The 27246-nt window shown below is 39.1% G+C and overlaps 2 protein-coding genes across 3 annotated transcripts; both read left to right on the plus strand.

Moving 5' to 3' along the window:
- Positions 1–892: 892 nt before the first annotated feature.
- Positions 893–2638, plus strand: LOC115949770. The gene is made up of 4 exons (XM_031067051.1): positions 893–1111; positions 1234–2229; positions 2321–2413; positions 2531–2638. Exons 1-4 carry the CDS (start codon positions 893–895, stop codon positions 2636–2638), a joined length of 1416 nt encoding a protein of 471 aa, XP_030922911.1.
- Positions 2639–11960: 9322 nt separating this feature from the next.
- LOC115995339 (protein SRG1) lies at positions 11961–13671 on the plus strand. Of its 2 annotated transcripts, XR_004093329.1 has the most exons (5): positions 11961–12292; positions 12374–12621; positions 12702–13029; positions 13115–13500; positions 13573–13671. XR_004093329.1 is itself a non-coding variant. In XM_031119857.1 (4 exons), exons 1-4 carry the CDS (start codon positions 12035–12037, stop codon positions 13373–13375), a joined length of 1095 nt encoding a protein of 364 aa, XP_030975717.1. In that variant the 5' UTR covers positions 11961–12034; the 3' UTR covers positions 13376–13556. The 2 variants fall into 2 exon arrangements, 1 of the variants encoding a protein (XP_030975717.1); XM_031119857.1 differs by lacking the exon at positions 13573–13671 and having other exon boundaries at positions 13115–13556.
- The last annotated feature ends 13575 nt before the right edge of the window (positions 13672–27246 follow it).

Genomic DNA, 27246 nt, shown 5'->3' on the forward strand with positions numbered 1-27246 from the left:
GCCTAATTTTAGTCTCTAAGTTTTGATCATGGTTTGCCAACATTACACATTGAAGTTCTAATACATTTAGATCCTAAAGTCTTAGAACCTAACAAAATTTATTCTTCACACTAGCCGTAGCCCGTAGTTGTGCGTTAATCCTGATAGAAAATCCCCAACTGGAAACCCCATTACCCAAACGTTAAAACTGATTACCCAACGCCCAAGCCCTCCTAGAAGCTCACCTTATAGAAGAGAAGAAACGATGAAAAATTCCAAAGCTTAGAGAAAGAGTACTTATAGCTTCATTTTATTTTAATCCACTCCAGGGCTACTGCTTCAACTACAAACCCATTATACAAGAAGTATTGCCACACACATATAGCTCCAAATCAGGCAAAAGTTTTGAGTCCCAAACTATAAAATACTTTAATTTTTCGCTCTGTTCAAGAAATTGTTGTTTATGCATATCCAAACTTATCAACTAGTCAAGGTAGTGGGCTCCAAGTTATCTTTTCTTTTCAAATCTATAAGCAAATACAGAATGAAAGGATTTTTTTCAATCAAGGGCTTGAGATTTCATTAGGCTCGGGGGTACGAGTTAGTGCCACTGTATCTTGTTTTTGTTGCTAGTGTCGAGATCTCTTCTGAGAGAAGCTAGGTGCAGTTGGTCATGAGAACAAGGAAGAAAAAATCATTAAAAGGGGTAAATTTGTCTCACTAAAGTATTTAATCCATATGTACAAATCATTGTGAGCCATGTGTCCATATTTTTTTTTAAATAAAATGGTTTAGTCCAAGTTAGTTACCACATCAGTATTCCATTAGGCTACATAGGACATAAACTAACGGACATTAACGGAAGGATGAAAAGTAAAACAATTTACACACACCCACATTGCACTTCAAACGAATGTATGTGTGTCTAGCTGCTTGTCATTTAAGAGGGTTTTTGAAAGGGCAACTATTGGCAGCGGTTGGAATTGATGGGAATGACGGGATGTACCCAATAGCATTTGCTGTTTGTGAGGGCGAGAACAAAGACACTTGGTCATGGTTTTTGGAGTTGTTGTTAGCTGATATTGGTCCTGTGAGGGAACGTGGCTGGACCTTTATTTCTGATCAACAGAAGGTATGTAATTATTTATGTAAGTTTAATCTTACCATTTGTTGTATAATATTTAACTTGAAATAATTTACATATTATTTAATATCTACATATTAACTAATTTATTTGTTTTGTTTTTAATATAGGGCTTACTTCTTGCTCTTGCAAAAGTTGCTCCCGAAGCACATACAAGGTTCTGTGTTAGGCATCTATATGCAAACTTCAAGAAAGAGCACAAGGGCAAACTATTGAAGGATTTAATGTGGGCAGCAGCAAGAGAGATCACCAAACTTGGGTTTGAGGCAAAGATGGAGATGATGAGAAAGGTAGATGTTAATGCTTATGGGCATTTGATGGGCATTGACTGTGCACATTGGAGTAGACATGCTTTTAGTTCATGGCCTAAGTGTGACATGCTGTTGAACAATCTTTGTGAGTCATTTAACTCTAAGATTGTTGATGCTAGGGATAAGTCCATATTAACTATGTGTCAGATGATTAGGAGGTATCTTATGAAAAGGATCCCAAGAAATAGGGATACAATGTTGAAGAAGTCTGGCCCAATTTGTCCTAAAATTCAAGATAAATTAGAAGTTAACAAGGAAGCAACTAGGGATTGCACATCTACGTGGTCTGGTGGATCGAAGTTTGAAGTGCATTGTAAGGGAAAACAATTTGTAGTTGATTTGGAGAAGCATACTTGTGCTTGCTATAGATGGGATATAACCGGCATCCCTTGCATGCATGCGGTTTCAGTAATTGCTTACAAAAAAGAAATGACAGAAAGCTATGTGCATAGTTATTACAAGGTTAAGACTTACCTTAGAACATACTCACACCTTATCCAGCCTACCAATGGTGAGGACTTTTGGCCAAATGCAGTAGGTGATAAGATTTTGCCTCCAAAGATGCTAGTACAACCTGGAAGACTAAAGGAGAACAAGAGGAAGAAAGCTGCTGACGAGGCACCAAGGATTTCACATAATTTGAAGAAATCATCTGCCGCACAAAAAAATGGCAATTGTGGACAATTGGGTCACAACAAAAGAGGATGCAAATTACCCCCCAAATCTAATGATGCTAGTGAGGGCCAGACTAAGCAAAGACAAGGAGCAACAACGAATACAAGGAGCCAAAACCATGTATTAATACTTGCTTATTGCTAAATAAGTTTTTTATTGTGCTACTCACCTATTGTAGTTGCTAACTACAAATTTTTTGAACTTGTTGAAGGTTAGGAGAGCTGGAGGTGATCATGTGTTTATGGGCTTAAGAGTGGAAGAGGATCATCACCCACCAAGTGTTGTTGGAAGCCAATCTACTATAGTAATTGCCATATTATATATATACTTCACATTATGCTTAATATTTGCATATTGCCAGTATTTGGTCATTGAGTTTGTTGTGTACTTACCATATGGTCCAATGTATCTATTATTATAGGTCTCAACCCAAACAAGTGTTTCTAGAAGCAGTGCAGTTGGTAGATATGGAAAAGGAGCTGGAGCTAGAAAAGGAGTTGGAAGTGGATCAGGAGTTGGTAGTTTGTAGGACCTTTGATTGTTAGAACCTTTTGTGGTTACTGTTTTATGAGGCTGCCCATAAGCTTATTTTGTGTTGGTCTTAGGACCTTTTATTATTAGGCCCTTTGGTTTGGCAAACTTTGATAGTCACTATTTTGTAAAGCTTTCATAAGCTTATTATTCTAGTCATGTTGGACATGAGTAGAAAAAAAATATAGCAGCATATTTCTGCATATTTCAGTCATGTTCTACATATTTTAGTCATATTTCTGCATATTTTAGTCATATTTCTGCATATTCTAGTCATTTTTTTGCATGTTTCTGCAATCTATCTCCACTCACTCATATTCAATACTAATCAATGGTGGCCCTTTTGGTTTCTTCAAACCCACTCGAGGGATCGGACAAGGGGATCCTTTATCCTCTTTCCTCTTCACTCTTGCTAGTGACTCCACTTCAAGACTTCTTCAATAAAGTGATCAAATTGGATTAATCAAAGGGTCAAAATCAACTGTGGCTCCCCATCCTTAATACACCCATAATTTGCAGATAATCTATTCATTTTCTCACAAACCAAAGCACAAAATCTACAAAGTATCCAAGAATGCATCTCCAAATATTGCTCCCGGTCCATACAAAAATTTAGAATTCCAGCTATAGAAGAACACTATTCCACATGCCAATACCCAAGTGAATCAACCATACACCTCTTCCTCAAATGCCCCATTCTTCACAGGTGTGGGGTGTGGTCAAGTTCATTATGGTCCCTGCCACTTTGCTCAAATGGATTTCCCAACAATGGCTCATCGGATCAGATTCATCATATATTCAGAAAAAAAAAAACCTCTAGCTCACCAAAGAACAATTAAAAGCATTTATACTATTCTCTCCAATTCTCTACGATCACTTATTGGCAGAAAGGAACAAATTGGTTTTTCAAAATGCTCAAATAGACTATAGCTTTGTTCAGGGAGATTAATGCTGCTTTCTTATCTCACTTGGCAGCTTGGAATACATTAAAATACCCTGCCCCTTCCATGCAAATGGAGCCAGACCCTCCCTTTGATAGGAATAAATTGAATTTTGATGCAACTTTCAAAAATCAAGGTACAATGGCAGTAGTAGTAAGCTGTAACAACCAAGCTCAAATCCTCAAAGCTTGGACCAAGTTATTCCCTAAAGGAGATGCTTTGTGGGGAGAAGTCATGGCTGCCCTGTTTGCAATCTCATGTGCTTCAGAAGCTGGTTATTCCCTAATCATCATCAAAGGTGATGCAGCTAATGTGTTAATGCCCCTCAAGGAACTTGCTTCTACCCCTTGCTGGCTGATTGCTTCCAGAATTGAAGACATTCATTTTTGGCCTCCTATAATTGAAGTCATTCTTTTTTGGGTTAAGAATTTTCCTTTTCTTTTTCAATTGTAAAACAAGATGCTAATTTTACCCCCCCCCCCAAATAACTTAACTTCTTGGGTTTTGAGTGTTCTTAAGAGGGGCCTTTTCCCATCTCCAATCTCCCTCCCTCTGTTTTGTTTTCTGAAGCTGAAGATGCTAAAGGCCCTTTCATTCCTTATGTATCTTATGTCTCAGTCTAATAAAGTTCTCTTTACTTATCACCAAAAAAAAAGAGCATCATTGAAAAGTAGGAAGAGAGAGAGAGAGAGAGAGCAATTTATAGGCTTAAAAGTTTTACAAGGCATGTTGATGCTGTGCTCATCAGAGTTTTTAGTATATATATATATGTATATAAATATAATCCTCTCCTCATATTTCTGCATATTCCAGTCATTTTTCTGCATGTTTCTGCATATTTCTCATAGACTGATGCAGAAAAGATGTGGTTTTGGTAGACTTCTTCTAAGTTTTAAGTCAAGAGCAAAAGCCACATTTAAAAACCTTATAATAAACAATATTCTAATAAGAGACAAAATTAAGTGACAATTTCCTTTGCAAGAAATGCATTTCAATTTCCATTACAATATAATAAAGCCAATGGCTATTACAATTGTCGTTACATTAAATAAGATAAGAAACTATATACAATTGGCCTTTTGCATTCACTAAATACACTAAAATGACCACCACAACAACAAACCAATTTCTACAATTTAGGTTCTCTCGGAGAAGTTGCTACCTCTACAATTTCACTTCTTCCCATTTCAAGATTGTCAGTTTGCAAGAGATAAGAGGCACATGTATAGCTGATCATGAATCTATGGAACTGTGGAAAATTTGAAGGGTCCTGGACATGAGAACACCAACTGATAATGAATCTATGGCATAGTGGAAAATTTCACTTCTTCAATTGTTCTAATGCTGCTGGATGCATGTTACCAATGGCAGAATTAAGAGATTCTCATGAAGGGAAATACATGTCTTCCTTTGGGTGGAAGATACATTGTCTACCTGTGACGAAATAAATATAATTTGGCAATAAGAAAATGAAGCAAGACTTAAAGCAGTCAGATTAATGCTGATAATTTTACCCCAACATAAGGATGGTTGCCTCTGAATTATGCATGTTTCATTTGTCTTAATCTTTAAACTTTTTTGTTTGATTCAATCATAAGCATATACAAGAATGGTGAACAATTAGGAATTAACTCAGCTTAGTTATGTGAGAAGATGATAAAATGAAGAAACTCAGCAAACCCAGTAAATGACTCCTAAATTCATGGATATTGACAACAGTAAGGAACAACAAAATGAAAAAAATTCAACGCCCCAGACTGCAATGGCCAATGTCAATCCCAAAACAGTATAACAAGATGAAAATAAAACCAACCCAAGTAGAGAAATTGCTCACCAAGTACATAAATAACAAAAATACAGCATAATGAGAACCCATAAACCCACAATCATGAAAGCATAATGAAGAAATTCAGCAAACCCAGTAAATGACTCCTAAATTCATGGATATTGACAACAGTAAGGAACAACAAAATGAAAAAAATTCAACGCCCCCGACTGCAATGGCCAATGTCAATCCCAAAACAGTATAACAAGATGAAAATAAAACCAACCCAAGTAGAGAAATTGCTCACCAAGTACATAAATAACAAAAATACAGCATAATGAGAACCCATAAACCCACAATCATGAAAGCATAATGAAGAAACTTAGCAAACCCAGTAAATGACTCCTAAATTCATGGATATTGACAATAGTAAGGAACAACAAAACGAAAAAAACTCATGGATATTGTCAATAGTAAGGAACAACAAAACGAAAAAAATTCAACGCCCCAGACTGCAATGGCCAATGTCAATCCCAAAACAGTATAACAAGATGAAAATAAAACCAACCCAGGTAGAGAAATTACTCACCAAGTACATAAATAACAAAAATACAGCATAATGAGAACCCAGAAACCCACAATCGCTGAGGCTGCCTAGGTTCACAAGAGCCGATGGGTTTGTGGGGTTTGGGTTCGGTTTGTTTCGGTTCACATGTGCAATTGAAGCTAGGGGGTCTAGATGTCTCCGACGAGGCAGCCTGGAGCCTTTAACGCCGCCACTGCCGCTGCTTTGGGATGAAGGGTTTGGGTTCGTGAGAATGGTGAGATCCTTGAGTTGTTCGTGAGTCCTTGTTTTTTATATTTTAGAACTTTGCTTGAAATTGTGTCGTTTATGGAGATGTGCAAGGAGTTAAGTTTAGGCTTAAAACTACGTAGTTTTGATGCATGCTAACTCTTCGCTTGGTCATCATTAAAATGACGTAGTTTTGGTGTTGATTTGGCAAAAATAAAACACGTCAGCATGTATATGTGTCACTTAACACCAAAAACTAACTATAGGGTGTGAATTGCTAACAGAATCAAACTACAGGGTGTAAAATCAAGTTTTTAAAACTTTAGGGTGTAAAATCTAGTCAACCCCAAACTTCAGGGGTGTAAATTGCAATTTACCCTTTAAAATGATAGTGGAAGAAGTACGGTTTATTTATTTAAGTGGAGGGTATGTTAGTAAATTTAGTTATTGACATTTCAAAGATGGCTTTGTTTTTATTTATTTATTTATTTTTTTAAATACAGGATAAAAATTCTACTTTAATATAATCTAATTGTATATGTGTGTGAAATTTTCTCCTGAAAATTTGAACTCCGGCTTTTGCCCCCCACACTTTACAAGTATTTATACTTATGAAGTGACCATCACATCAATGATGCATTACAACAAAAAATGTCTATTACATCAAGCGTTAATACAACAAAATATTTATATAGTAGTTTTAGACAAAATATCGCATCTACAAGTTAAAATGGTTGTAATAGTAACTTAAAAGTATTAAATTATTACATCAACAATAATAAGTTGCCATAACTTATAATTTTTAGTTGCAACAGAAACTTTAATATGTTAGGAAAAATTGTTGCAATAAATGAAAAAATCATTGCAATAAATTGATACCAATTGTTTTTGCAATCTATTGCAACGAAAATTTCGAATTAATAGCTATTGTATCAAAGTTACCATTGTAATAATTTGATATTAATTTTTTTACAATCTATTGCAATGACAAACATGTAACTGCAATGAATATATCGTTGCAATAACTTTGTATCAATTATTTTATAGTCAATCGCAGTGACAAAATGAATTAATTATCTATTGCAATGAAGATATCATTGCAGTAATTTAATCCGACTTATTTTGTTCTATTACAACAAGTTTCGTGAAGTAATAGCCTATACTTACAAGATATTCGAAATAGTAAATTGTTTATTGCAACAATATATATATATATATATATCATTGCATCAAAGTTATTATTAAAATATTTGGAGTTTATTGCAACAAAATTTTTTATTGCATAAACCTATTATCTCAAATTTTATTGCAACATCTTGTATCAATTATTGCAATAACTCTAATGTTATTGTAATGGTTTTTTTTTGTTGCAATAAATATTTTTCCTTGTAGTGATTTACGATGATAAAAAGAACTTTGTTTTAAGACATCTTAAAATGGAATAATGGGAGAGATAGAATATCATTTAAAAAAATATATATAATGTGGCCAGATTCTAATTTAGAATTTAAATATATATATAACAATTTGGGGAAATGAAAATTTTAAAGAATTAGGCATTTTACAATTTGGGGAATTAAAAAAAAAAAAAAAAAACCCTAGAACTGTTAAATCAGTTTAAAGTTTAAACTCAAAGAGAGTAAAGAAATTTGAGCGATTAGAGGAGAGAGCAGAGTGAAGGAGGACTTACTTAGTGTAGTTGAAGAGTAAACCAGAGGTCTTGTGAGAACCAATGGGAAAGGGTTTGATCTATGTAGTTCTCGACCCCTTTTGTTAAACCAGTTCCTGTTTCCTTTGTTTGGAGTTTTTTTTTTTTTTTTTTTGGTAGAAAGGAAACTTCATTAAAGAAAAACTAAACTGCAGGACAGACCCTGCTTGTACAGAAACCGTGGCTATCATCCTCAACAAAACATAAAACGTCCACAGGTATAAATCAGGTAATGAGCAGGTTTGGCTGGGCTCTGTCAATGTTTTGTAATTTTCTGTAAATAGAAAGAATTGTCCAAGACTACTCTACAAACTCCATCAGCAACATCTTTCATTTTTCTGCTTTTTTTTCCTTTTGTTAAGTTTTGTAGGGTTAGGAGGTTATGTAATGCAGCAGCTCATGAGGTTGCTAAATTTGCTTGAACCTCCCTTCGGTCCTTTTCTTTTAGTTCTGGTAATATTCCGCCAGTTATAGAGTTTGTTTGTAAGGAGGATTACCCACCCTTTGTTGCTTTTGAAGTTTAATGCTATTGAAGTTTATCAAAAAAAAAAAAAAAAAAAAAAACTCCATTTGCATGAGAGTAGTACGTGGCGCTACAAGATCACACGCTTATCCCTCCAAGAATTGGCTATAAAAAGACTTTCAGGGAGTAGCTTTAGTTTAGGGACAAGCCTTTAGAGTCACAAAAAGACATTCCACTCTTGCTGTCATTTGTAGTCACGTCTCATTGTAATCCCTTTCCTTTTTCTTTTATCTTGTCTCCTACATATTTCATCAATTTTCAATACTTTCCAAAATTATTAATCCAAATATTTATGTTCAAAGTGTCAAAAGCTTCAGCCTTCAAGTAAGTACCGGTTATTTAGAGCATCCACGTTGGTGAGAAATTATAAGGTCTATATGGTGGACAAATGATGTGGTCTATCATTTCACTAAAAGACTCATACTTGTTTAAAATTATTGAGTTAAATTTAAAAAAAAATAGAAACTGATTATTGACTCAGTAATTTTAAACAAATGGAAGCTTTTTAATGGAATAGTGGACAAGTGACGTGGTCCACCAGAGGACTGTATAATTTCTCCACGTTGGTGGAGTCATAAATTTAATAATTTTGTACAACAAAAAACTACTTTATCTATTTTATTACCTTATTTTACAAAACACCCAACATAAGTGGTTTTATTTTAGTTTTTAACATAATAAAATAATATAAATAACATAATAAAATAATATATTTACTACATAAATAATTCATTTATTTATTATTATTTTTTTTCTGTTCTTCACTATCTCTCTTTCTCCCTCTTTTCAATCCACAACCACTCATGTTGCCATTGCCGTTGTTGTCGCCGCCTCCACCACCACCACTACTACCACAAGTGTGAAACTTTTTAAAGCACTTATGGCACCACTACCACCACCACAAGTGTGAAACTCCTATGGGAAGAAGAACCAAAAAGCTAGCAAAAACACAAACCCACGATAATCTGACCTAGTGCGAACACAAATAAAATAATTTTTTTTTTAAACATTTGAGCTGCAGTGCATAGCCAAAGATAGCTGTGCATTGTAGTTGAGAAGCAAAAAATTATTGCTTTAGCTCCACCAATGCAACACCAATTTTGTAGTTTGTGGTGCTAAAAATAGTAATTTAGTTTTTTAGCACCACCAATACTAATGCTCCGATCACTCTTTATTGTTTATTATTTTAATTTAATTAATTTCCCATATGTGTTGCTTTGAATACAAAGTTAATTTGCTTTTCTCATTGTTTGCTTTTGAACACAAAGTTAATTTCCCACATTTGTTAATTTGCTTTTTATATCCATTTTTATGTGTTCATTTTCTTAAATATTGCTTTTGATTTATAATTTCCTGGTTCAGTAATGGTATTTAGAGCACAACCGCCAACAAATTTTTTATAGAGATTTTCCATCAATTTTCCACTCATATATATTTCTTACAGAGAACTGACTTAGTTGATCTTCAACTTGTATGTTTGGTGGGGTGGGTTTGGGATAACAATATTTAGAGGATACCTTAGGCTTAGAGTTCTTTATTTTGGATATTTTTGTTCGTAGGGTTGCAAATTGTTATTGAATATGATCTAATTTTGATCAATTCATTTTGTGTGAAAGTGTTTTATAAAATTTCATTAGATTTCTGTTCTTTGTTTCATGTTTTGATGAGCTCCTATCTTGTTTGATTGAAAATTTTATCCTTAAAATGTGGGGGGTGGGGGGGACTTCATGCGGAACAAATAAAGGTGTACATGTAGATTTGCTATTATTTGGTGTTTTGTTTGGTCTTATCTGGTCCCTTTACACTTTCTTTTTTATTTTAGCTGGTCACCTACTGTTTTAAGACATTGATTTGTGTAATTTTTTTGTTCGATTATTTAGTTCAAAATTAGTAACTCCATCATTTGTTGTTGCAGATTTTGGTGGGGGAAGCAATTATCCAAGTATTTCCTACATAGATTTTTATGGCTTCAAACGGTGGGTGTTATTCATAAACAATTTGTTCTTGTTGGATAGTCCAATTATTGGTGTTTTCTTGATAGCATGCTTTATATCCTTGGTCTTGGCAAAAAAAGCCCAACAAACTGATAAAGGTGAAAAAGACCACTGACAGAGAGAGAAAAGGTTGAGTGGTCCACCTTCATTCAAGCCCATTCCCCTTTTTTTGGTCAAGACACTTGTCCTTACAATTTAGAAGGCTTTGGGGGGACTATGTATCAACCCCTCTACTTTCTTTTTGCTATTTAGAAGTTACTACAAAAATGTATTGGTCCAATGGTAACAGACTTTTGGGACTTAAAATTTTTTTCCCCCTTAATATTAATTGACATTAGATCATTTGGGTGGGAAAGATCTTTTTGGATCATATATACATATGTGCGTATAAATTGTTCAGTTTAGACAACTTCTATATGCAATGCTAGGTAGCTCACAGGTTGAGCATGGTGAATATTAGACAGTACAAAACTGGACTGCCTAGTGCTGCACAAAATTTAGTTGCCTTGGAATCTCACTAACACATTTTTCATTGTTGCACTTCACTTTTCTAAAAAGAATATGATCTTTTGCTTTCTAAGATTCTCAAGTACGATTTTCTACTTCTTCTTTGGGGACAAATTTTTTTTTCTATCCTTCTCAGCACAAACCAGTTAACTTTATGGGAGAAGCCACATGGTACATGTACCAAAAGATGATTTCATTTCCACCACATAAGTTTCTAGGTTAATATCTAAAACCTCTTTTGGAATCAATTATTGCTTGATTTGTGTCTCAACATTTTCCTCACTGATTCAGCCATTTAAGTAAGTTCCAAAACTTGTACCTAACTGGGAAAAGCTATTAAGCTTTAAGATGTAACTCATATTTACTAAACCAAAATGTTTTGAGAACTCAATAACGTTTTCTTGGGGGTGACACAATTTTCCCAAAGCATGACCAAGTAGGGGTCTCTGCTAGCACTAAAGATTGAGTGGGTGCTTTTCTTATTTCATGCTTTCCAAAAAGGATCTTGGAACATACATAATAGAGGGGCTTAGAAAGCATAGAGCCTTAAGTAAGAGCTAGTATGGACAAAGGGAACAAAAACACTAGATTTGGTCTGCAGAAATGGAGACATCTACTACTTGCACAATTTGAGAATGGCCCCAACTTACAACCACTCGCATAAGTCTGCCACAAGAGACAATCAGTACCAGTACTATTAGATTCCATGATCTTAAAAGCACATATATATGTATGTATGTATAATGTTTTCATACAAATGATGATATCATACATAAAAGGACACCCCCTCCTCCCCCCATAAAAAACAAGTGATGCAGTAAGAGCCAAGAGGTACCTTATGTGTATCATTTGGTTGATTTAGTGGCCTTGTTTGTGCTCCAATTGCAACCAGACATCTAGTCGGTATATGTAAGGGGTTACATGTATGACTCAATTAGTGTTACGAGCAAAAATGAGATTTTAAAATATGTACCTCAATTTTATAAAATGCATAATGTGGGTCCCCAAAGAATTAGATACAAATTTTGTTATATAAAAAAAAAAAAATGCTCAACAAAGTGCTTAGATTTGTATTTTCCTTCCTCTATAAATAGAGCTTTGTGCAAGAGTAGAGTTAACAAGTAAAACCTCTTTGCATTCACTTACCTCTAAGTTCTATTCCGATGGCCCCCGTACCCCTTTCTCCAGTCAGGGTTGGGCACATTGATGATGTCCAAGAACTAAGAAACGCTAAACCAACTACAATTCCAGAAAGATTTGTAAGGGACATGACAGAGAGGCCAACACTAGCCACAGCTCTATCATCAACTAGTGACATTCCAGTTATTGATTTCTCCAAGCTTATAAAAGGAGACAAAGATGAAGTCCATATTGAAATTTTGAAGCTTGGAATAGCTTGTGAGGAGTGGGGATTCTTTCAGGTACACAAATTGCATATCTTAATGTTAGTGCTAAAAATGGTCATTTTACAGTGTAAGCTAATACTTTGTTATTTTGTTAAGGTAATCAACCATGACATTGAGCTTAGTTTGCTTGAGAGCATAGAGAAGCTGGCCAAGGAATTCTTCATGCTACCTCTGGAAGAGAAACAAAAATACCCAATGATACCAGGGACTCTTCAAGGATATGGGCAGGCATTTGTGTTCTCAGAGGACCAAAAGCTGGATTGGTGCAACATGTTTGCTCTTGGGGTTGAGCCCCAATACATAAGGAACCCCAAATTATGGCCAACAAAGCCAGCCAAGTTCAGGTAAAAGTTGTTCTATACCTTTTTCCAATAATTTCCAATGTTTTTGGTTAATTACTTAAACTTATATTTTGTGTCTGCAGTGAAACTGTAGAGCTTTACTCAAAAGAAGTGAGGGCACTCTGCAATAATCTGTTGAAATATATAGCCATGAGCCTAGGATTGAGACAACAAGCCTTTGAAGAGATGTTTGGGGTGGCTGTGCAGGCCATAAGGATGAACTACTACCCAGCATGTTCAAGGCCTGACCTTGTTTTAGGTCTAAGCCCACATTCAGATGGAAGTGCCCTCACAGTGCTGCAGCAAGGAAAGGGCAGCTCAGTAGGACTGCAAATCCTTAAAGATAACACATGGGTGCCTGTTCAGCCCATCCCAAATGCTCTAGTAATCAACATTGGTGACACAATAGAAGTAAGAGATCTGAAATCTTATGTGTATCTTCTGTGTCAAAATCAATATCTCAACTGGGGTCTTTCTAAATTTTAAAAATTTTCAGGTTCTTTCAAATGGTAAATACAAGAGTGTGGAGCACAGAGCAGTGACTCATAAGGAGAAAGACAGACTCTCACTTGTCACATTTTATGCTCCTAGTTATGGAATAGAGCTTGGTCCAATGCCAGAATTTGTCGATGAAAGCAACCCATGCAAGTATAGAAGGTACAATCATGGAGAGTACAGTAAACATTATGTAACAAGCAAGCTGCAAGGTAAAAAAGCCCTGGATTTTGCCAAGATTCACACAAAGATCTCGAACTAGGAAGGCCGACTTAGCCCCCCTACCTTGGGATACCCATTATTAAACTTTGTATAAAGAGCACAATATGATTAAGTATCAGTTCTCTATATCTGGTAGAAAAATATAGACCAAAACACTAGTTAGTGGTATTCTATATCAATGATCCACACTGATTTTGATATAGAATACCTTTTTCTTTTTTGGTAAAAAAAAAAAAGGTATTCTATATCAAAATCAGTGTGGATCATTGGACTGCACTGTTCATGTGTATCTCCTTTCTGTATTAGCCGTGAATTAATGGAATCTTTTCTTTTCAAGTTGCGTTTGTTGTGGGGACTTTCATGAATTAGCAGCTGTAAGCAGAGAAGAAAACAAGGATCAAACAGAAGCAGATTTTATTCTTACTGTTTTCTCTATCAGATTCCTAATAAGGAAAGAAGCATTAAATCATGTGGGGAAACCCAACAATACCTCCACCCAATATTTTGAAAAAATCAAACCGAAATTTAAGAATCTCATGGGGCATTCCATTGGTTAAGGTGAGAGAGCTTTTTCTTAGTGGTGGGAAAGAGGAGAGGGCCACAAATCACATATTTGCATGTTTGTTTATTCATATTATTGGTATGAGGAAGGGAAGCACTAAGAGCTGAAATGACATTTGAGTGCTAACAAGTAGAGCACAAAGCAAATCTACAACATTCATGATAAGGTAATCAATATATATATATATATATATATATATATAAAAGAAGGGACCTCATGCGAAAGAGCATGAGGTTCTGTCATGTAGTGCACTCTATGAAGAGAATTGAGATACCCTTAAACCATATTAGAGATAAGAACAAATTTAAAAGTGGAGAATCTTTATTTCTTCTGGTTCAATATTTCAAGACTAATTTTTGTTACATTTTGTATTCAATGTTTTAAGACTACTATTTATTTTATTTGGTTCAATGTTTCAAGACCTTCTATCTCTCTCACACACAAAAAACTCTTTGCATTTCTATTCATCATTTTCACTTTTACTCCTTTATATACACATGTCCATAACCTTTCAGATCATCCTATCTCAAATATACTTAGAAAAAAAATGATGTCATTTAGCTTCAACCTTTCAATGATGTCTACATAACTCCAACTTTGCAGTATCATTTAATTGTAACCCGTATGAGTAAGCTATGACCAAAGAAGAGGGCTTGCGTTTTTTTTTCAATGACGATAGCTTACGGTTTTGATGTTAAAGTCAAACATTGTAGATTTTGTGAAGGTTATGATTTGTTTGGAGTCTTTGGGTGTTTGAGATTTTGGTTTGGGAAAGTTATAAATGTATTTTATTTTAGAACTAAAGAAAAAGAAAAAAAAAAAACATTCTAATTGATTATTTATGAAGTTAGCTTTTTTTTTTTTTTTTTTTTTTTTTTTTTTTTAAATTTTAATTTTTGTGTTAGAATTCATAATTTGTAGGTTTCTTTGTATGTAGCCATAGTGGTAAAAACAAAAATCCATGGTGACTTAGAATTATTTTTTTCTTTTTTTTAAAGGATACAGAAGCCCAACTAAAGTCAACTGAATTTTGATAAATGAATGTGTTTTTAGCAAATTTCTCTTTGTTTAATCACATTCTCTTTATATTGATACTTACAAATGATTTCCTTAATTCCATTGAGATAATTAATTGGGTGTTTATGGTCAAGTTCCCCATATTTGGTTGTGAGAATAGAGTGTAGAGAAAGTGTTGGGTAGGTTGTTTAAATTTATGTAATTTTAGGATATAAAAGTATTTTATATTTTGAATTCTTCTTTGTAGTTTTCAAAATCATTTAATCAGTTTGAAAAATAAAATCTACTTTTAACGGTAAATATTATAATTGTGGGGACACAATTTGTAACGACCCATGAATGACGTTGGGCTCGTATGCAAAGGGCCCCAACAATATGATCTGTAGAGAGTGGGTTTGAAAGACATGACCTTGGGCACAGGTGGGCGGTTTAATCATGGCTTCTATGGAAGCTCTTATATGGGTGGGCTTGGCTTGACTAGCTAAGCCCTCCATTAGTACGGGCTGTAGGACTTAAGTCTTTGGACGGCGTTCGAGGAGCCTTGTATCCGTCCTTTTCTCCCTTTTTGCAGGGATCCCTTTTCTTCTGAGGGGTTTTCCCTTTTATACTAGTGTTCATTTCCCCCTTTAGAGTCCACGTCTAAGTTTTACTTTTTGGGGTGCAGACCTGTCCTGTCAACCCATACCTAGAGTGGTTTGGGGTTGTTGGGAAAGTTAAAGGGCATGGTTTAGAGTATGGGTTTGTCAGATACAGGGTTTTGTATTATGATGTTGGCAGCTTTTTCCTTTGCCCTGCCCCTACACTCAGTTTGCCCCTTTCTTCAGGCATTTCGTGGGGTGCCGAGCATGAGGTCGTCCTCAGCAATGGCTCTCCTCGGCTTGGGCCCTGGGCCCTAATGTAAAGTGGGCCTGGGCTGCGAATTCTCTGGCCCCACAATAGCCCTTCAAAATCCTGCTGCCCGACTTTTAGTCGGGGAGGAGGGTTTTGGTAATGTTGGGCTTACATCATAGCTTGCTCAGATTCTGTACTCTACTAATATTTGTGTTTTTCCATTTACATGGGAGACGTGCCAAATTAAGAGGCATTCCTTTACCCACTCACGTGGAGTCCTTTGACGCTTCAATACTCAAGGCGCGCCTTCACGAGGATCTACAGATCCTACGGTTGCGAATGGCGTTGGAAATTGAGCCAACTCTACCTTGTCCGTAGCATTCCTTGGAAAGCTGCATGAATTGAATGCCCCCACCTTAACTCTTATATAAGTAGGATAAGAGGTTATTTTCCTTACACACAAACCCTTCGATTCTCTTCAAAATCATAATCCTTCAGCTATAATCACAGTTTTCGTATTCAGTGCTATCTGCCCTTTGTGCAATATGCTTGAGACACGGACAGGGGTAAAGGAACTACATCCGCCACAGAGGCGTCGGGCCCTTCCGAGACTCAAGGTGGCGTGGTCTGGACAGGGGAGGCACAGATTCAAGATAATCTTCCGTCTTGATAAGGGGGAAATGGTATTTCTCCCTCTTTCAGTCAAAATCCGAAGCAAGTACTGGTCGCACCAGATTCTTGGTGCGTCAGAAGTAAGATTTTCCGCCATCAGCGCCGTCTACTTTATCGCAGGTATGGTTACGTGGAGGCTCATCAACTTCCGGCTCCTGACACTTTTTCTTCAACGGTGCTGGCCTCAAGTTGGGTTCCCTGCACCTTTTCTTCAGCAGCGCTAGCCCGAAGTCAGGCTCTCTGCACCTTTTCTTCAACGGTGCAAGCCCCAAGTTGGGCTCTTTTGCTGCCTGAGTTATAGGCATGTAAAAGTATTGAGGAATGGCTTCCTTAGACAAAATTTTGGAGGGGCAGCTCGTCTCTTCTCGGCACCTCTTCTTCGGCTTTTCTTCATTCCCTTGTATCTTTTCTTTTCGCTTGTGTAGTTAGTTTCAGTGTGAGCTTATTTAAGCTCTTTCATTGTACGCTGTACTGTTTTTTTGTCTTAATAAAAGATGAATTTATTTCTTTTTAAATATTTTTCCTTTTTGCAACAACTATTTTGTGAAAGGGTGTGCTACATGTGTGTTTTCCTTCAATGGTACTTAGAGCAGGAAACCTTGAAACAGAACCCCACTAATTCTAATTTACCGACATTACCAGGCATAAAAATGATAATTCCCAGCAGATTAAACTCATGAAACTAACCGAGATAAAAGCAGAATACTCCGTAATGCATGCGAGGCGACCGTCCGAGAACGATAAACTCTAAATAATTCATCCGAGAGGGTAGCCGAGCAGTGAGGGACGTTAACTGTGTTTTGACAACGTATGGCCCTATATTGCAGTTGCACCAATTCCCTTGGTATTGAGAATCCGAGGGTAGGCTGGGGAATCCATGCAGTTTTGGGATTAGCCCAACTATCAATGGGGAACTCTTTCCCGGGGTAGATTCTAAGGGCCATATAACGTCCAGGTTGTGTCCAAACCCCGTATTGTCTCTTCTAAGTAGCTGGTTTCCCCAGAGGCTTGAGTCTGTGGACCATACAAGGCCTTGGTTCTGTCCAAAATTTGTAGTTTTTCTTCTAAGTAGTTGGTTTCCCCAGAGGCTTGAGTCCGAGGACCATACAAGGACTTGGTTCTGTCCAAAACATGTAGTTTTTCTTCTAAGTAGTTGGTTTTCCCAGAGGCTTGAGTCCGAGGACCATACAAGGCCTTGGTTATGTCCAAAACTTGTAGTTTTTCTTCTAAGTAGTTGGTTTCCCCAGAGGCTTGAGTCCGAGGACCATACAAGGCCTTGGTTCTGTCCAAAACTTGTAGTTTTTCTTCTAAGTAGTTGGTTTCCCCAGAGGCTTGAGTCCGAGGATCATACAAGACCTTGGTTCTGTCCAAAACATGTAGTTTTTCTTCTAAGTAGTTGGTTTCCCCAGAGGCTTGAGTCCGAGGACCATAAAAGTCCTTGGTTCTGTCCAAAACTTATAGTTTTCCTTCTAAGTAGTTGGTTTCCCCAGAGGCTTGAGTCCGAGGAACATTCAAGGTCTTGGTTCTATTAAAAACTTGTAGTTTTTCTTCTAAGTAGTTGGTTTCCCCAGAGGTTTGAGTCCGAGAACCATACAAGGCCTTGGTTCTGTCCAAAACTTGTAGTTTTTCTTCTAAGTAGGTTGTTTCCCCAGAGGCTTGAGTCCGAGGACCATACAAGGCCTTGGCTCTGTCCAAAACTCGTGCTTTTTCTTCTAAGTAGTTGGTTTCCCCAGAGGCTTAAGTCCGAGGACCATACAAGTCCTTGGTTCTGTCCAAAACTTGTAGTTTTCCTTCTAAGTAGTTGGTTTCCCCAGAGGCTTGAGTCCGAGGACCATTCAAGGCCTTGGTTCTGTTCAAAACTTGTAGTTTTTCTTCTAAGTAATTGGTTTCCCCAGAGGCTTGAGTCCGAGGACCATTCAAGGCCTTGGTTCTATTCAAAACTTGTAGTTTTTCTTGTAAGTAGTTGGTTTCCCTAGAGGCTTGAGTCCGAGAACCATACAAAGCCATGGTTCTGTCCAAAACTTGTAGTTTTTCTTCTAAGTAGGTTGTTTCCCCAGAGGCTTGAGTCCGAGGACCATACAAGGCCTTGGTTCTGTCCAAAACTTGTAGTTTTTCTTCTAAGTAGTTGGTTTCCCCAAAGACTTGAGTCCGAGGACCATACAAGGCCTTGGTTCTGTCTAAAACTTGTAGTTTTTCTTCTAAGTAGTTGGTTTCCCTAGAGGCTTGAGTCCGAGGACCATACAAGGCCTTGGTTCAGTCCAAAACTTGTAGTTTTTCCTCTAAGTAGTTGGTTTCCCTAGAGGCTTGAGTCCGAGGACCATACAAGGCCTTGGTTCTGTCCAAAACTTGTAGTTTTTCTTCTAAGTAGTTGGTTTCCCCAGAGGCTTGAGTCTGAGGACCATACAAGGCCTTGGTTCTGTCCAAAACTTGTAGTTTTTCTTCTAAGAGTTGGTTTCCCCAGAGGCTTGAGTCCGAGGACCATACAAGGCCTTGGTTCTGTCCAAAACTTGTAGTTTTTCTTCTAAGTAGTTGGTTTCCCCAGAGGCTTGAGTCCGAGGACCATTCAGGGCCTTGGTTCTGTTCAAAACTTGTAGTTTTTCTTCTAAGTAGTTGGTTTCCCTAGAGGCTTAAGTCCGAGGACCATACAAAGCCTTGGTTATGTCCAAAACTTGTAGTTTTTCTTCTAAGTAGTTGGTTTCCCCAGAGTCTTGAGTCCGAGGACCATACAAGACCTTGGTTCTGTCCAAAACTTGTAGTTTTTCTTCTAAGTAGTTGGTTTCCCCAGAGGCTTGACTCCGAGGACCATAAAAGTCCTTGGTTCTGTCCAAATCTTGTAGTTTTCCTTCTAAGTAGTTAGTTTCCCAGAGGCTTGAGTCCGAGGACCATTCAAGGTCTTGGTTCTGTTCAAAACTTCTAGTTTTTCTTCTAAGTAGTTGGTTTCCACAGAGGTTTGAGTCCGAGAACCATACAAGGCCTTGGTTCTGTCCAAAACTTGTAGTTTTTCTTCTAAGTAGGTTGTTTCCCCAGAGGCTTGAGTCCGAGGACCATACAAGGCCTTGGTTCTGTCCAAAACTCGTAGTTTTTCTTCTATGTAGTTGGTTTCCCCAGAGGCTTGAGTCCGAGGACCATACAAGTCCTTGGTTCTGTCCAAAACTTGTAGTTTTCCTTCTAAGTAGTTGGTTTCCCCAGAGACTTGAGTCCGAGGACCATTCAGGGCCTTGGTTCTGTTCAGAACTTGTAGTTTTTCTTCTAAGTAGTTGGTTTCCCTAGAGGCTTAAGTCCGAGAACCATACAAAGCCTTGGTTCTGTCCAAAACTTGTAGTTTTTCTTCTAAGTAGGTTGTTTCCCCAGAGGCTTGAGTCCGAGGACCATACAAGGCCTTGGTTCTATCCAAAACTTGTAGTTTTTCTCCTAAGTAGTTGGTTTCCCCAAAGGCTTGAGTCCAAGGACCATACAAGGCCTTGGTTCTGTCTAAAACTTGTAGTTTTTCTTCTAAGTAGTTGGTTTCCCTAGAGGCTTGAGTCCGAGGACTATACAAGGCCTTGGTTCTGTCCAAAACTTGTAGTTTTTCTTCTAAGTAGTCGGTTTCCCTAGAGGCTTGAGTCCGAGGACCATACAAGGCCTTGGTTCTGTCCAAAACTTGTAGTTTTTCTTCTAAGTAGTTGGTTTCCCCAGAGGCTTGAGTCTGAGGACCATACAAGGCCGTGGTTTTGTCCAAAACTTGTAGTTTTTCTTCTAAGAAGTTGGTTTCCCCAGAGGCTTGAGTCCGAGGACCATACAAGGCCATGGTTCTGTCTAAAACTTGTAGTTTTTCTTCTAAGTAGTTGATTTCCCCAGAGGCTTGAGTCCGAGGACCATACAAGGCCTTGGTTCTGTCCAAAACTTGTAGTTTTTCTTCTAAGTAGTTGTTTTCCCCAAAGGCTTGAGTCCGAGGACCATACAAGGCCTTGGTTCTGTCCAAAACTTGTAGTTTTTCTTCTAAGTAGTTGGTTTCCCCATAGGCTTGAGTCTGAGGACCATACAAGGCCTTGGTTCTGTCAAAAACTTGTAGTTTTTCTTCTAAGTAGTTGGTTTCCCCAGAGGCTTGAGTCCGAGGACCATACAAGGCCTTGATTCTGTCCAAAACTTGTAGTTTTTCTTCTAAGTTGTTGGTTTCCCCAGAGGCTTGAGTCCGAGGACCATACAAGGCCTTGGTTCTGTCCAAAACTTGTTGTTTTTCTTCTAAGCAGTTGGTTTCCCTAGAGGCTTGAGTCCGAGGACTATACAAGTCCTTGGTTCTGTCTAAAACTTGTAGTTTTTCTTCTAAGTAGTTGGTTTCCCCAGTGGCTTTAGTCCGAGAACCGTACAAGGCCTTGGTTCTGTCCAAAACTTGTAGTTTCTCTTCTAAGAAGTTGGTTTCCCCAGAGGCTTGAGTCCGAGTACAAGGCCATGGTTCTACCTAAAACTTGTAGTTTTTCTTCTAAGTAGTTGATTTCCCCAGAGGCTTGAGTCTGAGGACCATACAAGGCCTTGGTTCTGTCCAAAACTCATAGTTTTTCTTCTAAGTAGGTTGTTTCCCCAGAGGCTTGAGTCCGAGGACCATACAAGGCCTTGGTTCTGTCGAAAACTCGTAGTTTTTCTTCTAAGTAGTTGGTTTCCCCAGAGGCTTGAGTCCGAGGACCATACAAGTCCTTGGTTCTGTCCAAAACTTGTAGTTTTCCTTCTAAGTAGTTGGTTTCCCCAGAGGCTTGAGTCCGAGGACCATACAAGGCCTTGGTTCTGTCCAAAACTTGTTGTTTTTCTTCTAAGCAGTTGGTTTCCCTAGAGGCTTGAGTCCGAGGACCATACAAGTCCTTGGTTCTGTCTAAAACTTGTAGTTTTTCTTCTAAGTAGTTGGTTTCCCCAGTGGCTTTAGTCCGAGAACCATACAAGGCCTTGGTTCTGTCCAAAACTTGTTGTTTTTCTTCTAAGCAGTTGGTTTCCCTAGAGGCTTGAGTCCGAGGACCATACAAGTCCTTGGTTCTGTCTAAAACTTGTAGTTTTTCTTCTAAGTAGTTGGTTTCCCCAGTGGCTTTAGTCCGAGAACCATACAAGGCCTTGGTTCTGTCCAAAACTTGTAGTTTCTCTTCTAAGAAGTTGGTTTCCCCAGAGGCTTGAGTCCGAGTACAAGGCCATGGTTCTGTCTAAAACTTGTAGTTTTTCTTCTAAGTAGTTGATTTCCCCAGAGGCTTGAGTCCGAGGACCATACAAGGCCTTGGTTCTGTCCAAAACTCATAGTTTTTCTTCTAAGTAGGTTGTTTCCCCAGAGGCTTGAGTCCGAGGACCATACAAGGCCTTGGTTCTGTCCAAAACTCGTAGTTTTTCTTCTAAGTAGTTGGTTTCCCCAGAGGCTTGAGTCCGAGGACCATACAAGTCCTTGGTTCTGTCCAAAACTTGTAGTTTTCCTTCTAAGTAGTTGGTTTCCCCAGAGGCTTGAGTCCGAGGACCATTCAGGGCCTTGGTTCTGTTCAAAACTTGTAGTTTTTCTTCTAAGTAGTTGGTTTCCCTAGAGGCTTAAGTCCGAGGACCATACAAAGCCTTGGTTCTGTCCAAAACTTGTAGTTTTTCTTCTAAGTAGGTTGTTTCCCCAGAGGCTTGAGTCCGAGGACCATACAAGGCCTTGGTTCTATCCAAAACTTGTAGTTTTTCTCCTAAGTAGTTGGTTTCCCCAAAGGCTTGATTCCAAGTACCATACAAGGCCTTGGTTCTGTCTAAAACTTGTAGTTTTTCTTCTAAGTAGTTGGTTTCCCTAGAGGCTTGAGTCCGAGGACCATACAAGGCCTTGGTTCTGTCCAAAACTTGTAGTTTTCCTTCTAAGTAGTTGGTTTCCCTAGAGGCTTGAGTCCTAGGACCATACAAGGCCTTGGTTCTGTCCAAAACTTGTAGTTTTTCTTCTAAGTAGTTGGTTTCCCCAGAGGCTTGAGTCTGAGGACCATACAAGGCCGTGGTTTTGTCCAAAACTTGTAGTTTTTCTTCTAAGAAGTTGGTTTCCCCAGAGGCTTGAGTCCGAGGACCATACAAGGCCATGGTTCTGTCTAAAACTTGTAGTTTTTCTTCTAAGTAGTTGATTTCCCCAGAGGCTTGAGTCCGAGGACCATACAAGGCCTTGGTTCTGTCCAAAACTTGTAGTTTTTCTTCTAAGTAGTTGTTTTCCCCAAAGGCTTAAGTCCGAGGACCATACAAGGCCTTGGTTCTGTCCAAAACTTGTAGTTTTTCTTCTAAGTAGTTGGTTTCCCCATAGGCTTGAGTCTGAGGACCATACAAGGCCTTGGTTCTGTCAAAAACTTGTAGTTTTTCTTCTAAGTAGTTGGTTTCCCCAGAGGCTTGAGTCCGAGGACCATACAAGACCTTGGTTCTGTTCAAAACTTGTAGTTTTTCTTCTAAGTCGTTGGTTTCCCCTGAGGCTTGAGTCCGAGGACCATACAAGGCCTTGGTTCTGTCCAAAACTTGTTATTTTTCTTCTAAGCAATTGGTTTCCCTAGAGGCTTGAGTCCGAGGACCATACAAGTCCTTGGTTCTGTCTAAAACTTGTAATTTTTCTTCTAAGTAGTTGGTTTCCCCAGTGGCTTTAGTCCGAGGACCATACAAGGCCTTGGTTCTGTCCAAAACTTGTAGTTTTTCTTTATTGATTTATTTTCCAAAGGTTAGCCCTTTGACCAAGGTGGGGAGGGGTTAGCTTGATGTTGGAAGCCCTTAGAATTGCCCGTGCCCTTGGCGCTGCCAGGCATAGCTCCTAGTGGAAACTTTTGTTGGAACAACAACAACATGTCGCTGGAAATGAAGACACCGTCGCAGACCCTTGCTTGACAAAAGCTCAACTGCACCACCACCTGAGCCAACGCGCAAGCCTCCCCACAGACGGCGCCAATTGTGGGGACACAATTTGTAACGACCCATGAATGACGTTGGGCTCATATGCAAAGAGCCCCAATAATATCATTTGTAGAGAGTGGGCTTGAAAGACATGACCTTGGGCACAGGTGGGCGGTTTAATCATTGCTTCTATGGAAGCTCTTATATGGGTGGGCTTGGCTTGACTAGCTAAGCCCTCCATTAGTACGGGCTGTAGGACTTAAGTCTTTGGACGGCGTCCGAGGGGCCTTGTATCTGTCCTTTTCTCCCTTTTTGCAGGGATCCCTTTTCTTCTGAGGGGTTTTCCCTTTTATACTATTGTTCGTTTCGCCCTTTAGAGTCCGCGTGTAAGTTTTTCTTTTTGGGGTGCAGTCCTGTCCTGTCAACCCATACCTAGAGTGGTTTGGGGTCGTTGGGAAAGTTAAAGGGCATGGTTTAGAGTATGGGTTTGTCAGATACAGGGTTTTGTATTATGATGTTGGCAGCTTTTTCCTTTGCCCTGCCCCTACACTCAGTTTGCCCCTTTCTTCAGGCATTTCGTGGGGTGCCGAGCATGAGGTCGACCTCGGCAATGGCTCTCTTCGGCTTGGGCCCTGGACCCTAATGTAGAGTGGGCCTGGACCGTGAATTCTCTGGCCCCACAATAGCCCTTCAAAATCCTGCTGCCCGACTTTTAGTCGGGGAGGAGAGTTTTGGTAATATTGGGCTTACATCATAGCTTGCTCAGATTCTGTACTCTACTAATATTTGTGTTTTTCCATTTACATGGGAGACGTGCCAAATTAAGAGGCATTCCTTTAGCCACTCACGTGGAGTCCTTTGACGCTTCAATACTTAAGGCGCGCCTTCACGAGGATCTTCAGATCCTATGGTTGCGAATGGCGGTCGAAATTGAGCTAACTCTACCTTGTCCGTAGCATTCCTTGGAAAGCTGCATGAATTGAATGCCCCCACCTTACCTCTTATATAAGTAGGATAGGAGGTTATTTTCCTTACACACAAACCCTTCGATTCTCTTCAAAATCATAATCCTTCAGCTATAATCACAGTTTTCGTATTCAGTGCTATCCGCCCTTTGTGCAATATGTTTGAGACACGGACAGGGGTAAAGGAACTACATCCGCCACAGAGGCTCCGGGTCCTTCCGAGACTCAAGGTGGCGTGGTGGTCTGGATAGGGGAGGCACAGATTCAAGATAATCTTCCGTCTTGACAAGGGGGAAATGGAATTTCTCCCTCTTTCAGTCAAAATCCGAAACAGGTACTGGTCGCACCAGATTCTTGGTGCGTCAGAAGTAAGATTTTCCGCTATCAGCGCCGTCTGCTTTATTGCAGGCGTGGTTACGTGGAGGCTCATCAACTTCCGGCTCCCGACACCTTTTCTTCAACGGTGCCGGCCTCAAGTTGGGTTCCCTGCACCTTTTCTTTAGCAGCACTAGCCCGAAGTCGGGCTCTCTGCACCTTTTCTTCAACAGTGCAAGCCCCAAGTTGGGCTCTTTTGCTGCCTGAGTTATAGGCATGTAAAAGTATTGAGGAATGGCTTCCTTAGAAAAAATTTTGGAGGGGCAGCTCGTCTCTTCTCGACACCTCTTCTTCGGCTTTTCTTCATTCCCTTGTATCTTTTCTTTTTGCTTGTGTAGTTAGTTTAAGTGTGAGCTTATTTAAGCTCTTTCATTGTACGCTGTACTGTTTCTTTGTCTTAATAAAAGATGAATTTATTTCTTTTTAAATATTTTTCCTTTCTGCAACAACTATTTTGTGAATGGGTGTGCTACATGTGTGTTTTCCTTCAATGGTACTTAGAGCAGGAAACCTTGAAACAGAACCCTACTAATTCTAATTTACCGATATTACCAGGCATAATAATGATAATTCCCAGCAGATTAAACTCATGAAACTAACCGAGATAACAGCTGAATACTTCGTAATGCATGCGAGGCGACCGTTCGAGAACGATAAACTCTAAATAATTCATCCGAGAGGGTAGCCGAGCAGTGAGGGACTTTAACTGTGTTTTGACAACGTATGGCCTTATATTGCAGTTGCACCAATTCCCTTGGTATTGAGAATCCGAGGGTAGGCTGGGGAATCCATGCAGTTTTGGGATTAGCCCAACTATCAGTGGGGAACTCCTTCCCGAGGTAGATTCTAAGGGCCATATAACGTCCAGGTTGTGTGCAAACCCCGTATTGTCTCTTCTAAGTAGTTGGTTTCCCCAGAGGCTTGAGTCCGAGGACCATACAAGGCCTTGGTTCTGTCCAAAACTTGTAGTTTTTCTTCTAAGTAGTTGGTTTCCCCAGAGGCTTGAGTCCGAGGACCATACAAGGCTTTGGTTCTATCCAAAACTTGTAGTTTTCCTTCTAAGTAGTTGGTTTCCCCAGAGACTTGAGTCCGAGGACCATACGAGGCCTTGGTTTTGTCCAAAACTTGTAGTTTTCCTTCTAAGTAGTTGGTTTCCCCAGAGGCTTGAGTCCAAGGACCATATAAGACCTTGGTTTTGTCCAAAACTTGTAGTTTTCCTTCTAAGTAGTTGGTTTCCCCAGAGGCTTGAGTCTAAGGACCATACAAGACCTTGGTTCTGTCCAAAACTTGTAGTTTTCCTTCTAAGTAGTTGGTTTCCCCAGAGGCTTGAGTCCGAGGACCATACAAGGCCTTGGTTTTGTCCAAAACTTGTAGTTTTCCTTCTAAGTAGTTGGTTTCCCCAGAGGCTTGAGTCCGATGACCATACAAGGCCTTGGTTCTGTCCAAAACTTGTAGTTTTTCTTCTAAGTAGTTGGTTTCCCCAGAGGCTTGAGTCCGAGGACCATACAAGGCCTTGGTTCTGTCCAAAACTTGTAGTTTTTCTTTATTGATTTATTTTCCAAAGGTTAGCCCCTTGACCAAGGTGGGGAGGGGTTAGCTTGATGTTGGAAGCCCCTAGAACTGCCCGTGCCCTTGGCACTGCCAGGCATAGCTCCTAGTGGATACTTATGTTGGAACAACAACAACATGTCGTTGGAAATGAAGACACCCTCACAGACCCTTGCTTGACAAAAGCTCAACTCCACCGCCAACTGAGCCAATGCGCAAGCCTCCCCACTGACGGCGCCAATTGTGGGAACACAATTTGTAACGACCCATGAATGACGTTGGGTTCGTATGCAAAGGGCCCCAACAATATGATTTGTAGAGAGTGGGCTTGAAAGACATGACCTTGGGCACAAGTGGGCGGTTTAATTATGGCTTCTATGGAAGCTCTTATATGGGTGGGCTTGGCTTGACTAGCTAAGCCCTCCATTAGTACGGGCTGTAGGACTTAAGTCTTTGGACGGCGTCCGAGGAGCCTTGTATCCGTCCTTTTCTCCCTTTTTTGCAGGGATCCCTTTTCTTCTGAGGGGCTTTCCCTTTTATACTAGTGTTCGTTTCCCCCTTTAGAGTCCACGTGTAAGTTTTACTTTTTGGGGTGCAGACCTGTCCTGTCAACCCATACCTAGAGTGGTTTGGGGTCGTTGAGATAGTTAAAAGGCATGGTTTAGAGTATAGGTTTGTCAGATACAGGGTTTTGTATTATGATGTTGACAGCTTTTTCCTTTGCCCTGCCCCTACACTCAGTTTGCCCCTTTCTTCAAGCATTTCGTGGGGTGCCGAGCATGAGGTCGTCCTCGGCAATGGCTCTCCTCGGCTTGGGCCCTGAGCCCTAATGCAGAGTGGGCCTGGGCCACGAATTCTCTGGCCCCACAATATACATTTTGTTTTGTTTCAAAATTTTATAGAAAGTAAATCTTATGATTTTTTAATATTTTTTGGTCTTTCATAAGTTTTAATATTTGAATTATTCTTTTGATGGTAACACATCTTTTTCTTATATTTCTCTATTGTGTAATCACACACACGCGCGAGCGCACACACACACACACACACACATATATATATATATTATAATTTGTAGGTTCTGAATCTTTTTATTCCTTTCAATGGTTA

The sequence above is a fragment of the Quercus lobata genome, chromosome 6, assembly GCF_001633185.2.
Source record: "Quercus lobata isolate SW786 chromosome 6, ValleyOak3.0 Primary Assembly, whole genome shotgun sequence".
NCBI lineage: Eukaryota > Viridiplantae > Streptophyta > Magnoliopsida > Fagales > Fagaceae > Quercus > Quercus lobata.

Bases quoted from the DNA above. Each gene is read 5' to 3' on its own strand.
- LOC115995339 (XM_031119857.1), top strand. From the start codon at position 12,035: ATGGCCCCCGTACCCCTTTCTCCAGTCAGGGTTGGGCACATTGATGAT. The intron at 12,622-12,701 runs GTAAAAGTTGTT...TTGTGTCTGCAG, and splicing joins ACAAAGCCAGCCAAGTTCAG to TGAAACTGTAGAGCTTTACT. The intron at 13,030-13,114 runs GTAAGAGATCTG...AAAAATTTTCAG, and splicing joins ACATTGGTGACACAATAGAA to GTTCTTTCAAATGGTAAATA.
- LOC115949770 (XM_031067051.1), top strand. From the start codon at position 893: ATGTATGTGTGTCTAGCTGCTTGTCATTTAAGAGGGTTTTTGAAAGGG. The intron at 1,112-1,233 runs GTATGTAATTAT...TTTTTAATATAG, and splicing joins TTATTTCTGATCAACAGAAG to GGCTTACTTCTTGCTCTTGC. The intron at 2,414-2,530 runs GTAATTGCCATA...CTATTATTATAG, and splicing joins TTGGAAGCCAATCTACTATA to GTCTCAACCCAAACAAGTGT.